At 36.8% G+C, this 19227-nt stretch overlaps 2 protein-coding genes across 3 annotated transcripts in view; both read left to right on the top strand.

Annotated features, from left to right (window-relative positions):
* Positions 1-19227, top strand: part of LOC113513714 (heterogeneous nuclear ribonucleoprotein L) — a 464939-nt gene that overhangs the window by 218354 nt on the left and 227358 nt on the right. The window lies entirely within an intron of this gene.
* Positions 16773-18441, top strand: LOC113515849 (oxidoreductase UcpA-like). The gene is made up of 2 exons (XM_026900136.3): positions 16773-17006; positions 17598-18441. Exon 2 carries the CDS (start codon positions 17625-17627, stop codon positions 18384-18386), a length of 762 nt encoding a protein of 253 aa, XP_026755937.3. The 5' UTR covers positions 16773-17006; positions 17598-17624; the 3' UTR covers positions 18387-18441.

Below are 19227 nucleotides of genomic sequence, written 5' to 3'. Positions count from 1 at the left end.
AGCTAACGCTCCACGAGGGGGGAAAGGGATTTTTAAATCCCTTTCCCCCCTCATTGGGAAAGGAAATGCTTTTAGCATTAAGTCCGCTATTTTCACATATCTTGTACTATTATAAATGTGAATGTGTTTATTTGGTACCTTAAAGCGTGTTAAGGGCTTAATAAATCACTATGAAATTTGGCATGCACCTTACTATATAGGATGGAGAGGGATACAAGCTACTTTGTATCACGTTCACGTCACATCACGGTCACGTGAACGAAGTCGCGGGTAAAAGCTAGTGAATAAATAAATAAATAAATAAAACATGGTTAACGACCGTGTTGGTCCCGTACTAATTTTGTGAAGAATGAAGCTGCTTGTGTTTATGTATGGGTAGATGCACGATGCCACACAATCTAAATTCAAATATTTTAAACCTCTCTAAACGTTTTAAATTTAAATATTTCAAATTTCGTAACCGTTCTAAATCGAATATTGTAAATCTATCTAAACGTTCTGAATTCAAATATTTTAAATGTCTCAAGGAAATATTGCGTCAGTAAGCTTAATTACTAGTCTGTATTTTTTTAACTGACTACAAAAAAAAATTTTTTCTAAATTCGATTGTATTTTTTTGTTTGTAGGCTCATAGTTACATAAACCGATTTGGAATTTTTTTTTTTTATCCAAAAGGATATACTTACTATTGTTTACTATAGGATTTTTATTAAAATCGATTCAGTAATTTAGTTATTAAATCAACATAACTGGTTATGTCACAATTGAAGTTTACTTTCTGGAACATTAAAAATATTGATAATTTAATTATTCACATATAATATATTGTTTTTTTTTTTTGCGGGTGTGTGGACTGAAAGACGATGTAGTGACAAAAATCGAAAAAGGAATGTTGCGTTGGTTTGGTCATTTGGAGAGGATGGATGAAAGAAGAATTACGAAAGAGATTTATCGAGCAAGAATGAATGGAAACGTCGGTAGGGGCCGCCCTAGACGGACGTATGTTGACCAAATAGGCGACGTGCTGAAGAAGGCCCATATTAAAAGTACCCGTAACCGGCGAGCGTGTATGAAAAGATTGATGAATGTGGAAGAAGCGAAAGAGGTTTGTTTGAATCGAAGCATTTGGCGTTCCATTGTTTCTGCCTACCCTAATGGGAGACAGGCGTGACAGATATGTATGTATGTATGTATTTTTTTGCGGGACAAAGTATGTATGTGAACTGTTTGTTATCAACTAGCCAGGTGCCCGTCCCCCGAGATACATGGTAGATACGGATAAAGCCGCAAACTAATTAATTCAAAGCACGTAATTAGTTCGCTTTCCGATAACATCGCTCCCTCCTTCTTATTATGCCGGTTATCTGTTCTTCCAACGGAATATATTCCTTCTGACTTATTTATTGGTATGTGAGCTCGTCTCCCCTAATTGTAAACTGCCATAACCGTCTATGGGGGAGGACAAACAATGACTGATGGAGATGTGAGTTCCTAATTTCGGGAATGTTGTATTATTTTTAAGCGACTTTAAAATGAAAGAGGTTTTAAGTTCGACTGTAGTTAAAACTAGTGATCCGGCTCGGCTTCGCACGACTGGATGGAATTTTCGAAAATATTATAAAGTCTATGATATATATTTTTTTTTATGGATGACGATGGAATGGTAACCCCGCCCGCGCTCACGGTATACGCTGGAGAGGCCCCAGTGAGGGATGACAAGTGACGACGAAAACAGGTCAGTTAGCCCATCGTGACAAATTCCACTTTAGTTAACCACGACGGTTTCCAGGAAACCACGTAAAGGTCGATCTGATAGGATATATTGCTAGCAATCGGTGAATTAGACCCTATTACTAACAATACCTTTCCCCCCGGTCCTGATAGGGTATATTGCTAACAATGGGACTGCTAGTCCTATTGTCCACCCCCCTCTAGGGGGGTTTGTTAGTAGTCGCACATTTGGCAGTTGGATTGGAAACTGTAGTTAGCCGTGGATGTTGTTTTAAGAGCTGCTGCTGTTTGTATTATATATATATATATATATATATATATATATATATATATATATATATATATATATATATATATATATATATATATATATATATATATATATATATATATATATATATTCGTATCTCACTATCCCGTGAATATTTCACTGGCAATTGAAACTTAAGCACTGCAATAACAGTGAACGCCGGGAATATCTTGTAAAATGAAGTTTTTCAATCTCATTCGGCCCGTAGCGGCACTCGGTCGATTGGTTGCGAAACAAAATGCCAATTGCATCTAAATGGGTGGCGTCGAGTCGTTTTGTTTTATAGAATGAATCTCCCTATTTGCGTATACTTTAAAAATCTTTCTTTCTATTTGATACTTTATACCGTACCATACACCGTCTCTCTCTCTTCGTCCACTTCATTACTGAAGCTCGTGTCCTTGAAAGGTGTCTGTGATCTCTCACGGTCGTTCCCTCATTTTGCCCGGTCTTTAGCCTCTCGCAGGGCAGCTGCAATTTACAGTCCCGTAACGGCGGTTACTTGATCCGACCATCGACTAGGCGATCGTCCGCGTGGTCTTTTTCCCTCTTTTTCGTCTACAACCATTAGCTTGTCCAGATTGTTGGACTGTCGACGAGCAATATGACCGAAGTATCCGAGAATCCTCCAATAGCAGACTGTCGAGAGTCTATCTTTTATTAGGAGTTGCGCCAGGATGGATATATTCGTGCGTTTTGCTGTCCAGGGCATTCGCAGCATCCTTCGCCAGCACCACATCTCGAGAGCAATCTTTTTCCGCTCATTTGTCCATGACTCGACTCCGGACAAAAATGTCGAGAAAATCAGAGTACCCTACACCATAAACCATATCAGCCGTTAATTGCCCACTGCTGTCAGGGCTTTAGAGATGTTTTAAGAGGGACGCTGCTGCCCATCACCTGCCTTCCTTTAAGCAGCTCTTAGGACACCAATAGAAAAGGAAAGGGTGGCCTATTCTATGTCGGGACGACACGGTCAGACCATATACCATATCAGTTGTTAATTGTCCACTGTTGAACATAAACCTCCCTCTATTGGGAGTTTTGTCAGTAGTTGCTAGGCTCGGCAAGCGGGTTGGCAGCGGCGGTTAGGTAAGAGGGACGCTGCTGCCCATCCCTCTACCATTAATGGTAGAATTATAGAATTTAAATTCTCTTAGTCACTACTTACGACGCCATTCGAGAAGGAAGGGGTTCTCTATTCTACGCTGGGACCACAAGGCGAATTTGATACTTAATATTTGTTACTAATTCCATTTAGGGAGTATTTTTGTGATAATTTCAACAAGATTTGATTACTTTTTTGTTGTATTATAAGGGATTGTTATGTAATGGGAGAGGCCTATGTCCAGCAGTGGACGGATAATGGCTGAAATGATAATGATAGTGATGATTATATGATGATGAGATTGTATTACACTCCACCACTATTCAGATCCATACCCCTTTAGTTATCGGAATGCTCCAGAACAAACGTAATCCTGAGCCTGAGTGCACATCGCCCTTTAATGCAGATTACCGCGCGGAACCGGTTCGATCCGGTGAATTCCGCTGAATTCCGGCGGCGGCCGGTATCCGATTGGGGATTTAATTCGCGGACATTGCCGATGCGCGCATGATTAACTGCACGGAATCGAAAGAATCAGTTTGTGGTTTCGTGGTTTTATTTAATGGATTTAAATTCAACTAATACAGACACAACCATAGGGCGACTTTGTACAAAAGTCGATTGCTTGGGTACCTCTGTCCCATTCGTGTTTCAACCGTGAAGCAACTGTGTTTGCATGGCTGTGTTTAGGTTTGAAGGGTAGGATATGGCGTGAATTTACTGGGTACAGAGGAATAACATCTGAGTCCTCAGGAATGGCAACGCACAGGGGGTATCATGGGCGAAACAGTATACTATGTTATGTGTATGGTACTGCTCATGTCTATAGGCGACGGTTACCACTTTCCATCAGGTGGGCCGTCAGCTTGTTTGCCATTCTAAGTTGTATAAAAAAACAACAACACAGAATAGAGACTACCGAGCATGAATGTTGGACTGATATTCAATAGGGAAGAGATGTTCTCGAATGACGACTCCGCACAGGCAAGTGTAGATTGGGACGATTACTACTAATAGGTTTTAAAAAAGAACTTTTTTGTTTAAATAATAAAGAAAAAATGGGCATACCTAATAAGTATTTAGCGGAAATATTTATTGCCTGAATGTAACAGAAAGTGACCTCTGATTACCCCTCTTCTAATGGTATCTGTTATTTATTTATTTATTTAGTTTTGAAATGACAAATGGTGGCAAATGTAATGGACACACACACACAATGTATTTTATTCATATTTCTTTTTTATTATTATTTTTTTTATTAAGGAATTTCGCGACTGACTCTTGGCCACAACAGAATAGAATATCAGTGTTTTGCTCTTTTGAGGGCAAAGCAATAAACTGAGTTGTGACCATTTTCTGTTACTATGGCACATGTATGAAAGAAGGAAGTTGTTGTTTTATATATTTTGATTTTGTTTTGTTTTTATTGCTTTTTTTTGTTTTTCATTCTTTTATCTCTTATTATTGTATATGTCTGTGTTATGTGTATGTTTGTATTGTTATTTGTGTGCTGTAAGTAATGCAAATAAATTATCTATCTATCTACTACCCGCGAGATGGAGTGACGACGAGGATTCGTATTTTATGTTATAATATTGATAAAAATCATATTACGCCGACCCCAAATGATTGGGATAAGGGTAGGAAGATGACGATGGGAGAGACATATGCTCAGCAGTGGATAAATTAAAAGGAAGAAAATGAAATTTGATAACTATGTCTTATTAAGATTAATATATTTAAATACACTTGTTTTTGTATGTGTTACTGCGACACAAATGGTGAAAACATTGTTTTAGTAATTTATAACAATATAAAAAAAAAATTGAGTTTTTTTTAATTGTGTATTCATTTGCGTTTCGATATTTTTTATTACTTTTTTTTTTATTTACACGTATCTTTTTGTAATAATTTCGTTTATAAATTGACAATAATAAAAAGAAAGTTTTTCCTTCTAGTAATCTATTCAGAATAACTCACATATCTTATTACTTTTATACGCACTGCATTCAATTGAATAGGGAAAATATGGTATATTTTATAACGATACGATATGTACCTTATTTTGTCTAACGTAAGAGTCTTATTTGTTTGTTTACGTGAAACTCGAAGTTGCGGTTTAATGAAATGCGTGGGAAGACGAACGCCTCAGTGAAAGTTTCTGCGTTTACAGAAAAAAATCCGTGATCGGTGTGTGTGGTGTATGGCGCAATTTGTAGCAGGTAGCGATTTAAAAACGCTTTAAGACTTTATTAAATACTTTATTAAATGATGGAAGGAAGCACAAAAGATCCCGATGGGTCTACTGGCATTGGCTTAGCTGACTCCATATGCGAATATAAGATAAGACTTTATTTATCGTATATCGCTATCACTAAAACATTTTCACCCGATATGAAGCGATATCTGTCGTATGTAGATGCACTGTTATGTAACTTATAAGATATGCTGTCGACTATCTAATAGAAACTGGTAACCTTCGCCTTTAACCATGAAAAAAAAAAAAATATATATATATATATATATATATATATGTTTATTGCTCACAAAATTATTCGACTTTGCCAGTCCTGCACGTAACATGCTGTCGTTTATTGATTTATTAATTTTATTTAATTTACCAAATAATAGCTTGATATTTTTTCAACTCGCTCCCATAGAAATTACAACATACAAATTGTTTTGTTGAGGTAAGAAAAGAACAGACTCAACCTTTATGTGTTTTATCTATGCTCTTGTCTCAGTGAAAAACATATGTAAAGCTTTATGGTTAATTTGTCTTTGATGAGAGCTCGGTGTTTGCTGAATAAGATTAAATATTTTTTTTTATACCACTGAGGTGACAAACAAGCATACGACCCACCTGATGGTAAGTGGTTACCGTAGCCTATGAACGCCTGCAATACCAGAAGTATTACGCATGCGTTGCAAATGTCTGAGAATAAAGAAACAAATTATATTATATTTGAAACATGTACAAAATAATTAAAGAAGTAATTATAAAGAAGAACAGTGTTTTCATTATTAAAAATACACATTATATTATAAATTTCTCTTATAAGGCGATTGAAGCTCAACAAAATAGATATGACGCCATCTAGAGATACGCGATAGAATAGTTTAGATTCTTGTTAGTCCTATTTAGTTGAATCTGTTTCCTAAACTGAACGGTAGGGTTAGAAAAAAGATTACATGCCAATAAATTCAGAGGGAGACTGTACAAAAGTCGATTGCTTGGGTACCTCTATCCCATTCGTGTTTCAACTGTAAAGCTATTGTGTTTGCATGGCTGCGTATCGGTTTGAAGAGTGGGATATGGCCCGAATTTACTGGGTACGGAGGTATAACACCTGAGTCCTCAAGAATGGCAACACATGGTGGGTGTCATGGGCGATACAGTATACTCTGTTATGTCCATGGAACTGTTCATGTCTATAGGCGACGGTTACCACTTTCCATCACGTGGGCCGTCAACTTGTTTTCCATTCTAAGTTGTATAAAAAAAATTCTCCTTATTGAAGTGCTTACTGAAAACTAAATATAGGAAGTGAAAATATCTAATCTGTGCGTTGCCATAGTAATCATTTTATTATTTTAACTCATATGAAAACACTTTACGGGCGATTTACAATAACTCGCATAATTTTATTACTTGCACCACACTGATTCTCGCATTAAGTCGACGTATACGTTAACAGTTTTTGCCGGAGTTACGCCAGTCTTTTGTACGTAATAATTGCTTTGGACTATTATTTTACACATTGCATTATATCATGACGGGTACTGATGGTGGTAAAAGTATAATAAATTTATTTAATCATAATTAAGGTAGGCAATTGTGCATACACTATTTCGCGTTCTAAATTCAAATATTTTAAACTTGAATGTGTCTTCGAAACATTGCTTGTTGCGTTTTTTTTTTTTTTTAATAAGAACAGTAAAATTACTAGCCGGTATTATTTTTTAGTTATTTTTTTTTCTTATACAACTTAGAATGGCAAACAAGCTGACGGCCCACCTGATGGAAAGTGGTAACCGTCGCCTATAGACATGAGCAGTACCATGGCCATAACAGAGTATACTGTTTCGCCAATTATAAAATACGTATATCTACATAAGTTATTTTATTAGAATAGAATAATTGTGACACATGTCAATAGATATTTCACATATATAAAAATTCGAACTAGCGACTGGTGGCCAGTATATAACAGTCCTCCGCCGCTATTCTGCACTGCTGGACTCCTGGAGCCGGTAACAACTGCTCCACGTGCCTACGCCACACAGCTCCCTGGTCGGTCTGTACTTCGTAGTGCAATCGTCCCAGTCTATTTACTATATTGCCAAATTCCCATTTTGGCCCGCGTACAGAGTAGCTTCTAGCCTGGACCCGGTCACCTGTTATATACATTTGTTTGACAGGAGGCCTGTTGTTCAATTCAGCTACCGCTAGTGGTGGTGTGGTACGGAACATGACATGGAGCTTGGTTCTAATGTCTCGATTGAACAGAAGCTGATATGGTGTTCGACCATTGGAGGTCGGGGTACGTCTGAGTCGTGTCTTAATGGTCAGAAGTTTATCATTAATGTCACCCCTCTCCCCCTCCATTGCACGTAGCGCCCTTTTTATTGTTTGTATATAGCGCTCCGCTTGGCCATTAGTCGCTGGATGGTAGGGAGCTGATTTTGAGTGTTTTATACCACAGTTGGAAAGGTAACAGTCGAATTCTTGAGATATAAACTGTCGTCCATTATCTGATACTAATGTATGTGGTATTCCAAATATAGTGAACAGTTCTTTCAGTTTAGTAATACACCACGAACTTGTAGTAATCTTAGTAGGATAGATTTCAACCCACTTTGTGAAGGCATCTACGACAACTAAAAGTTGGTAACCCTGTACAGGTCCGGCAAAGTCGATATGCAGTCGTTGCCAGGGTTCTGTAGGTTGCTCCCAATGGTGTAGTGGCGCTTTTGGGGGTTCATTCTGTTGTAATCGACATGCTCTGCAAGATTTTACCTTGTTTTCAATATCTGTGTCTATATTTTTCCAATATATGTAACTGCGTGCTAATAATTTCATTTTAAGAATACCAACATGTCCTTCGTGTAGTTCGTCAAGAACACGGCTACGTAGGCTGTGCGGTATTACAACTCGGGTTCCTTTCAAAATGCAATTGTCTTGAAGTGTAAGTTCGTTATCGTTATAGCCATGTTGTCGTACTGAGTGACCTGTTTTTAGTGCTTCCAATAATATTTTAAGTTCTTCATCTATTTTTGTTTCTCTAGCTATAAGTTCTGGTCGGACATCAAGCGTATTAATTTGTTGTTGTTGGAATGTGCAGTGTTGATCTCTAGAATTTTCTTTTACATATTCCACTGGAAATCTTGATAAATAATCAGCATTTGAATGTTTTGATGCCGGTCTGTATTCTACATCGTAATCAAATCCTGATAGAAAATGTGCGTAATGGAACAGTCTCATTGTGCTTAGGGCTGGAAGTGTGTGGTGTGGGTGAAAGATTGAGGTAAGAGGCTTATGGTCAGTTATCAGTGTGAACTTCCGACCGTAGCAGTAGTGAAAAAATTTTTTTATACCCCAAAAGATGGCTGTAGCTTCTTTATCGATTTGACTATATTTCTTTTCGCTAGTTGAAAGTGATCGAGAAGCAAATGCGATTGGCCTTTCAGATCCATCCTTTAGTTTATGAGATAAAACAACTCCTAATCCTGTTGGAGAAGCATCCGTGGCTATTATCAATGGTTTTTTGGGATCGAAATGAATGAGTACTCTTTCACTCAATATCTCCTGTTTAATTTTATTAAAGCTTGTCTCACATTTGGAGGACCATTGAAATTCCTTTTCTTTCTTTAGTAATTCATTTAGGGGATTTGTTATTGAGGCTAAGTTGGGTATAAATTTATTGTAATAATTCGCCATACCAAGAAAGGTTCTTAATTCATTTACGTTTTTTGGTCTCTCTGTTTTCATAATGGCCTTCACTTTGTCTTTATTTTTATGTAGTCCATCTTCATCTATTATATGTCCTAGGTAATTAATACTTCGCTTAAAAAAGTTGCATTTTTCTCTATTGACGCGCAGGTTACTCTCTTTGAGTTTCTGAAGAACTTGTCTCAGTCGTGATAGGAGTTGATCTTCTGAGGTTCCTTGAATAATAATGTCATCAAAAAAGCATTTGACTCCATCTAGTCCCTGAAGTAATTGATCCATAAATTTTTGCCATAGGCTAGGTGCTACCTTAACACCGAACATCAATCGATTTACTTTATAAGTTCCCTTGTGTGTGCTTAACGTTTGTAGAAGGGCGCTTTCTTCATCCATTTCTAAATTTAGGTAGGCTTGTTTGATATCTAAGGTACAGAAGTATTTCCCTCCATTCATTTCTGCGAATATGTCTTCAATTATGGGGATTGGGTATTGTTCATCCTTGATACATTTGTTAAGGGTTACCTTATAGTCTGCGCATAAACGGATAGTGCCGTTAGGTTTTATGATCGGTACGATTGGAGTTCCCCATTCCGCATGGTCCACTTTAGTTAAGATTCCTTCTGAACATAGTCGCTCTATCTCTACATCAACTTTTTCCTTTAAAGCATACGGTATACGACGAGGTTTAATAAATATAGGTTGTATATTATCCTTGAGATTCAGATGAGCTTGGTAATTTGGTATTTTTCCTAAGTCGGTCCTAAATACAGTGTTCGTATATTCTTCTAATAATTGATCAAGATTCGTAGATGGTTCTGAATTTCGTATTATATTGATATCTGATAATTTTATTGTAAGTTCTTTCATCCAGCTTCTGCCAAAAATTGCGTCAACGTCTTGGTTGATTATATATAATTTTCCATTAAAGGTCTGATCTTTATATGCATATTTGACGTAAGCAACTCCTGAGGGTTTAATAATTTCTCCAGTGTATGTTCTTAATCTCATATCAGTTTTGAATATTCGGTTTCTGATATTCAATTTCTTGAATTGTTTCAGGGATATTGATGACAATGTTGCTCCAGTGTCAAATTCCATATTGATTGGTATGTTCTCAATTTTTATTGGGATCATGTATTTTTCTGATATTTCACTTTTCATGAGATTAATATCCCCCGTGTTGTCATCACTCGTATTACTTGTCGTATCATCTAATTTATTCATATTTAGGTTTCTTTGTAAACAAACACGCGCTAGATGACCCGTTTTGTTGCACTTCATGCAAATGGATTTTAGAGCACCACATTCTTTAGACTGGTGGTCATTTTTTCCACATCGGTAGCATTTTCCTTTCAATTCTTTTATTGTTATTGGTAGTCTTCGATTTTGTATTTGAGATGGTGATGTATTAGATTAATTAATTTTACTTGTTATATTTGTAATTCTATTGAGGCTGTCAGAATATCTGTGGATGTCTGTAGACATTCGTATGTTTTCCGATTTTCCCATTTCCATGGATGTAGCTATTTGTACCAATCTCGTAAAAGGTGGAGTTTCTCGGTCTTGTAGGATTCTTATTCTTATATCACTGTCCTTCAATCCTCGGATAAATTGCAGTGATATGAAGCTTTCTAAGGTTGGTTTATGGCAGTTTTGACATTTGAATTCACAGTTGTTGGACAATTTCTTTAATTCGGAGGCGTACATTGCTACTGTTTCATCCTCTTTTTGTACCCGTGTAATAAATTTATGTTGTAATGCCCATACACTCGGTTTTGGATCTATGTGGTCATCTAGTGTACGAGTAAGTTCTATAAAGTTCATATTAATTGGATCCTCAGGAGAGCATAGGTCGTGTAACTTTTCATGAAGTTCAGGAGATAACGCCGATAGTAATATATATACTTTAATTTTAGGGTCTTCAATGTTGTTTAATAAGAAATATACTGTTAATCTTTTCGTAAAATTTTTAAAGGTTTCCTTTTCTTGAAATGGTTGAAAGTTCATTTTGGGATTTCTGTCTTGACGTGAATTGGTGCTCGAAGGTGATGGGGATAGCTGTAGTGCTGCGGTGGGTTCGTGATTTCTGTTTTGTAGTATCAAAAGTTTGGTCTTTAAAATTGTACATTTCTCTTCAAAGTCGTACCTTGTTTCTATTTCTTCATTAAGTTGTTCCTCTGGTGATTCTGTTTCTATTTCGTGTTGAATTTCTTGTAATTTTCGTAATGTTTCTTGAAGTGATTGAAGTCTTGACTGAATTTCTTCTTGAGGGATTGTTTCGTTAGTCGTGATATAATTTTCTAGTTTTGTGAGTAAACCCCGTAGCGAGGCTCGTGTTTTCTTCAATTTTTTTGTATCGATAGTTGACATCGTCGCCAATTTATAAAATACGTATATCTACATAAGTTATTTTATTAGAATAGAATAATTGTGACACATGTCAATAGATATTTCACATATATAAAAATTCGAACTAGCGACTGGTGGCCAGTATATAACAGCCAATGATACCCCCATGCGTTGCCATTCCTGAGGACTCAGGTGTTATTCCTCTATTCCCTGTAAATTCACGCCATACCTCACCGTTCAAACCGAAACACAGCCATGCAAACACAACTGCTTCACGGTAGAAACACGAATGGGACAGAGGTATCCAAGCAATCGACTTTTGTACAAAGTCTCCCTCTGGTAAAAGTTTTATTGTTTCGTGTTATTTACACTAATTAACATTTAGATGTTGCATGATTTATGGTTTATAAGAAACTAGAATTAATGTCATTATTCAGGTAAACTGATTTGCGTGATTTATCTCTACTTTTCGACCAAGTTAGATCGCCTGTTGTCACGAGTAGACTGAATGTAACGCTGTCATGTCTCAGCTTCCGAATCAGAAGCATTTTCTTCTACCCACTGTTTGTCAAAAAAAATTTTTTTTATGTAACTTAGAACGTAAATTGTGTGGTATCGAGGGTTTCTGAACACAGTACTGGCCATGTTTTTATTTAACGCATTGTAACGACTATTTATACATACTTATTATCGGGACTTAATGCGATTTGATTAAAGTTAAGTATAAATTTTCGAAATATGACTTACTTTATCATTAAAAGAGTTTATTATATGAAAATAGTAATATTAGAACCCACAACGTACATACATGATTTTTATTATTGCCCACGTTTTTTTTTATACCATTGAGGTGGTAAACAAGCATACGGCCCACCTGATGGTAAGTGGACACCGTAGCCTATGAACACCTGCAATACCAGAGGTATTACGCGCGCGTTGCCTACCCCGAAGAAACCTGTTTACTCCCCTTTTGAAGAACCCCATGCTGTAGTCTGTTGGGAAAACCTCGGCAGGGAGCTCATTCCTGATTGTTCGTGCACGTTTCGTCGTGACTTATAATATATAATTTTATAACGATTGTAATAGCTTTTGTTTTTTGAGAAGAGAAATCTTTAATTCTGGCCAGTACTTTTATCTTTAAACGGCAGAAATTTTATGCAAGAATTTGGAATTGAATTTTGGCCAAAATCCAATTGTGCTTTTGTAAACGTACTGAGGGATCAGACGTGACACTAAAAGTTCTCGTATACGCTCTATGTCCATCCAAATACAAATTGTTGTTAATTTCTAGTGAATTCGTCACGATGGACCACCTGACTTATTCCTCAGCTTTTATCATTCACTCATCAGAATACCTAGATATCGCAGTTTTTTTTAATGCGTAAAGATGGAATGGTAACCCTGTCTACGCTGTTAGTTTACAATAGCGAGAAGATAAATTAGTATGAAAGTTGGTGATTTGACCCATCGTGAGGAATTCAACAACAATTAACTACAATGGTTTCCAGGGGGGATTGGGTGACAGGGTTAATTGCTAGCAATGGGGCTCTTAGATCCCATAAGTGACAATCCCTTTCCCTCCTCGCAGTTGGGGTCACCATTTTCATCTTAAAAAAAATTCCCCGTGTTCAATGTTAAAATCATAACTCTCCCTAGATCATTCGTAATCGGATAAATAAAGCAACAAGCCAATTTTAGACCTCATTTCCCGTTACGATCCCAAGTTTACGAGCGTTCAGAAACTGCTCTTATATATATTCCCTTTAAAAAGTATTTTAAGTATTGTCTAAGCGGCTTAACTGAGCCGCCGTTTAACACACAATTTAACTTTACCGACTGCAAATTGTGCCCGGTCCCAGTGGAGTCACTAATTTTATTGCAAGAAACATTTGATTGTTTGTTTATATATATTGGTAAAACTCAAAAACGATTCGAACAGATTTTTAATTTTTTTTTTCATCTATAGAAAGTTACATTTTCGGTTAGTAACGTAGACTGCTTATTTTCGAAAATTTGGTCTACCCGTGCGAAGCCGGGTCGAACCGTTAGTGTTGAATAATTCTGTACGATAACCAACCTCAAGCTGATATAATGGTACTGCTGATTTTCTTATTTTGATTTTAGTGTAAAGGAGCGGGCACCAGTGCGAGGTGATAGGTGAGAATGAAAAGACAGGTCAGTTAGCCCATCGTGATGAATACACCAAGAACCCCGAATGTTAAGGTTTTCGATTACACGTAATATATGGGATGGAGAAGGATATAGGGCTACTTCTTAACCCGGTCAGTAAACATGTCCCTGTCACGCGGACGAAGCCGCGAGTTAAAGCTAGTATATAAGATCAGTATGAATATCAATATTGTATAGAATATTAGATTACGTTCGTATAGCCCGCTGTGTAGGTTGGCGTATTTTTCACGGGCTGATTGTAAACTCTAATTGCATTTTGTACGAGCGCCGCCGCAAATTAATCAGATTAACTTATTGCTACGTTACCTTTGTTTCAGGTAAGTTCGTTCACCTGCTCGTTGAGCTACGTACATGGAATACTCCTATTTACCATGTATGGTAAGTTCTTTTTTACAACACAGGGGGCTAACGAGCATTCGGCTCACCTGATGGTAAGTGACTACCGTTGCTCATGTTCACCCACAACACAAACGCCATTGCAGGTGTGCTGCCGACGTTTTAAAAAGGAATATGATCTTTTCTTGAAGGTTATGTTGTCGTATCGGTTCGGAAATACTGCTGCTGGAAGTTGATTCCAAAGAATGGTTGTGCGTGGAAGAAAGTGTCTTAATAAACGCACGGTGGAGGACCGCCACTCGTCCACATGGTTGGGATGAAACTTTAGTTTATAGCGGGTTGTACGGTGGTGAAAATCAGCAGCAGGTATCAATCCGAACAATTCCTCAGAGCACTCCCCATAATAAATTCGGTAGAAGTGTATGTATACAAAAAATGGCAAACATTACTAAAGAGTGTGGATTGAACAATCTTTTTTCTGAACTAGATGTTATTTTGCGGAAGTCCATATTACTGGTTATCATCGTCATCAGCCATTATCTGTCCACTGCTGGACATAAGCCTCCCCCATAGACTGCCTTACAGTCCTGAGCCACCTGCGTCTACTGACTCGCTACAATGCATTTCAGGTGATCACTGGTTATATTATATTTTGCTTAATTCTGATACCATTAGTATATGTGTGACTGCCAACACACGAAGATAGACTGCTATTACTAGAAGTCCTACAATTTTAATTCACTAATTCTACCGTGAAGCTGTTGTGTTTGCATGGCTGTGTTTCGGTTTGAAGGGTGGGATATGGCGTGAACTTACTGGGTACAGAGGAATAACACCTGAGTCCTCAGGAATGGCAACGCATGGGGGGTATCATGGGCGAAACAGTATACTCTGTTATATCCATGGTACAGCTCATGGCTATAGGCGACGGTTACCACTTTCTATATCAGTATCGGTATCAGGTGGGGCGTCAGCTTGTTTGCCATTTCTAAGTTGTATAAAAAAAATCAATCTCCGACTGCCATTTCATCCAAGCACGTTTAGCGACACGTGTCGCTAAACGTGCTTGGACGAACCTCGTTTAGAGGTGAACTCTAAACGAGGTATCTTTAGGCAAATTAAGAGATGGCTGCTCGGAGTCTAGTGTTAATCGTTCGACTCCCAAACTTTTGCAGTTTAGCAGAATGAAACGAAATAATTCAAATCAAATAACCATTAATGTTTTGTATTTTCAATCCAAAAACAAAAGTCGTTCTGGCTAAATCTCGTTCTTCTGCGATATTCTGTGAAATTACAAGTTCGCAGGTATAATCTTGGTTCTTAGTAATTCTAACTATAGGGGGAGGGGGGAACTGGTCATTGTTCTATAAAACTTTTCATTTATGTAGGCGAATGTTACAATTTATTAACAAGTGAACTGTTAACCTGCTCACTATATGAAGTTTTCTGCTTCGCACGATAAAAATGGTAAACCACTTTTTAGCAGCAGTATTTCCGAACAATCAGATACGATATTGAAATCTTCAAGAAAAGAACATATTCTTTCTTAGAAAGGCGGCAATACACCTGTTATTTCTCTGATAATGTTAGTGCTAATGATTGGTGGTAGTCGCCATCAGGCTAGCCACATGCTCGGTTGTCGCTTATGTTATAAAAAAGGTACATATAAAAAATATCGTCTCGACCTCGACTACCTTGTTTTCTTGCGATCTCCTCATTCAATTGTCTCTTCATTTTGTGCTCTCTTTATTCTAAGAATTCGTCATTTTATATATTTTTTTTTGTTATTAAATCTACTGGAATGTGATATATGAGAGGTGGTAAGCAAATTCTTTGGCTTTCATGCTGCTTATATGTACCTATAAACAACGACTAGCACTTTTATCAAGTCGGTCGATGACTTGTTTGAAAGAATTTTCCAAATCGATATATGTGTAACTGATGGAGTTATGAGGTAACAAACATAAAAAATGCAACCGAATAGAAAACATCCTTCTTTTTGAAGTCGGTTGAAAAAGTAACTACTCCGCTAACGCTGGATTTAATAAATGAGTAAAGATATAAATAATCATAATAATAGAAACGTACACAGATATTCGTATGTACGCCACCCGTTATTGGTTTATATAATATGTTAAACGCCATTCCCTCACACGTCACGTAACACGTTCACCAGAAACACCAATGCAGGAATAGTTTTCATCAATGCCGGAAAACCAACGTAATCAGATCGCATTGTTCTCCCGCGCTCGCTTACACAGCCGGCTGGTGCAAGAAACACGCTCGATCCACACAATTTTATCTCCCAAGATAAATTTCTCAGAAGAAAGAGGAATTTATAGTGTTCGATTTCAAAAGAATAAATTGTATTCGGATTACAGAAGTGTCTACTTTCAATGTAGACTAGTTTTTGTCTGTAACTGCATACGGTTGGGTTTTGAAATTAGATAGTCATTTCTAGATGATGTAAAAATTATAAATCATCAGTTTTTAAGGTAGACCTTTTAGAACGTAACATAACTATGTAAACCGTATTCAGTGTGCTGTTTTTTACACGATGTTACAAATAATACAGACAGTCAAAAATTTTAAACAGTTTGCTTGCTAGCAGCAATGAGCTAGGAGCTGTTAATGCCCATTACTAAACAGTCCTCTCCCCCCCGATGAGGTATTAAAGTAAAAAATAACTCGCGACAGCTTGTAATTCGTACTTCGACTCGGCAACAATGCAACTCGCTACCCACATAGAGCCGCAAACAAAAGTGCACGTTCAATCTGGCTAATGGAGGGAACTGATAAAGTCGACGCCATTACGCCCATTCTAGTGTGAGATGTCTCGTCTCTCGCTGCTTGCTTGTGTACCTCATTTGCGGATTTGGTTGCATGCTCATAGAACGAATAATAGTAGTATACTCAATGTTCATGGCCATATCTTTAAAGAACTGATCAAGGGATCAATTAAAAACCCCAAACTTATAAAGAAGAGCTCCTATCGAGTCCAAAACTAGTCTTACAATCTCGCAGTTAAATACGTGAGTAAAGCAGATATAAATATTTATAATTCATTCTTCCATCCTCACGAAATAGGCAGAGAGAATTGAATCTCTTAGGAAATCCCTATGAAGAGTAACATTTAAGTCAAGTTGCCAGATCTTCAGATGGGACTTAATTTTTGAGTGCAAACTAAATTCGACTTTATGCCGAAGGCGGCAAGGTTTGCGTTTAACTAAATTTAACTTTATTGAGTACACACACCGAGTATATTAAATGAAATTGCTATTAATTTAGAAGTTCTAAAATGCAATTATTAATATTTTCTTTTTTTCTTTGCGATTCTTTTTTGTTAATAGAAAGCCTTTATGCTAATTTTATTAAGATTGAAACTGGTTTTACTGTGGAGCCAAATTTTTAATTGTATTAATTAATTACTTTGTATTTTTTTATTTTAATTGGAATGATGCAATACTTTTTCGTATAATTATGTAAATATTGTTGCCCTCATTACTTGTGTGCAAGTGATAAGCTCAATACGAATAAAACTCACACATAAGAACCTGCTATCTAGAAACACCAAAATCGTTATCAAACAAATTAACATGAAGTATTCATTCTCTTGTTGTCAGTATTCGAATGTCACATCAAACAGACACATGGACTTCACGGGGAAGGTCGCTTTAGTGACCGGAGGCAGTTCTGGTATAGGAGCTGCCTGCGCTAAATTGCTAGCCATCCACGGAGCACAAGTCGCTTTGATTGGACGTGATGAACATAGACTTAATAAAATTGGAGAAATATGCCACAACGCCAAAGGCATACCGCCTCTACTGCTGAAATTAGATCTGACAGAAGATGGGAAGTGTCAAGAGGCTGTTGAAAATACAATCCAGAAATTCGGGAGACTCGATGTTTTAGTGAATTCAGCAGGAAAATGCGAGATCGGATCTCTATTGGACGAGACCACAGACGTCTTCGATAATCTAGTAAAACTAAATCTCGGAGCTACATACAAAATGACACATTGTGCTTTGCCGCATCTGATAAAAACGAAAGGGAATGTAATCGTCATCGCAGCGATGTTATACAAGAAGGTCAGACACGGTTTTGTACCATTTGACGTAGTGAATGCTGGATTGACCAAATTCATCAAGTCCGCTGCAGTCGAGTTGGCCACTGTCGGAGTGAGGATTAATGCTGTGAACATTTCAGTGACGAGAACAAATATAATGTCGAATATTAATATCGAAAGTCCGGAGGAGAGGGAATCCGCGTATAGAGTACTTGAAAGTGTTAGTAGAATCAAGATATTGGAGCCAGAGGAAGTTGCAAGGATGGTTGTTTTTATTGCTAGTAATATGTGCCCGAGTATGAGTGGAGCTAATGTTTGTATAGACAGTGCGGCTACGTCGATGTAGTAGACCGTAAATACATACTTGTTATATTGAATAATAAATACGAATTCAAACTAAACCTCTCCGTTAAAGGTAATTATCGCTAATTAAAGAATAAGTCACACAGTGTGGCATATACATTTACCACAAAAATTTGAAACCTACTTCATATTTTACTTCAAAAATTATTAAAATATTTTTTTTTTTACGCTCAAAATTCAAATTTCTATATAATTATATTCTTTATTGCACTTGTAAGTTACATATAAAATAATGTATTTATAAATGTTGTGTCTAAATGGTAGACTTATCTCTGACAGAGATCTCTTCCATACTTCTTAATAAAAGTCTCATGGTTTGGTTAAATTTAAGATCGCTAGCAGTGTATTTTATAAATAATCAGGAATATTAAAAATTGTCAAACAATTCTGACGTGCTTCGTTATGAACTCTCTTAATTTTAGTATTATGATTTTAACAGCTTTCAGCTACTAAATTCACTTGTCACTTTATCAAAACTAGATGTCCAATTAGTGTAAATCACATTTAAAATGTACCTTTGAATCTTCTCAATTGTGTTCAAGTGCTCAAAGGTAGTGGCATCGTGCCCAATTCAAAACGTGATAATATCTTAATACGACCAATTAAATTCTGTTTATTCGGTCATTCCAAGGAATTTAATTTACTTGTATCTATCTATTATAATCAGACAGGTCATTTAATGAGATTGGTAAAACGTTCATTTCACGCCACTGCTATATATAAATGCACCTGGGTACTAATATTATTTCTCGGGAACTGATTTTTGTTGTAACTATGTACTCATATATATGTTTTAATTTTTTTTATCCCTGATGTATGTTTTC

The sequence above is a fragment of the Galleria mellonella genome, unplaced genomic scaffold (genome assembly GCF_026898425.1).
Source record: "Galleria mellonella isolate WM207_F2 unplaced genomic scaffold, CSIRO_AGI_GalMel_v1 utg146, whole genome shotgun sequence".
Classification (NCBI taxonomy): domain Eukaryota; kingdom Metazoa; phylum Arthropoda; class Insecta; order Lepidoptera; family Pyralidae; genus Galleria; species Galleria mellonella.
This window is presented reverse-complemented; position numbering and strand designations above follow the sequence as displayed.

Coding starts and splice junctions, on each gene's coding strand:
- LOC113515849 (XM_026900136.3), top strand. CDS start 17,625: ATGGACTTCACGGGGAAGGTCGCTTTAGTGACCGGAGGCAGTTCTGGT.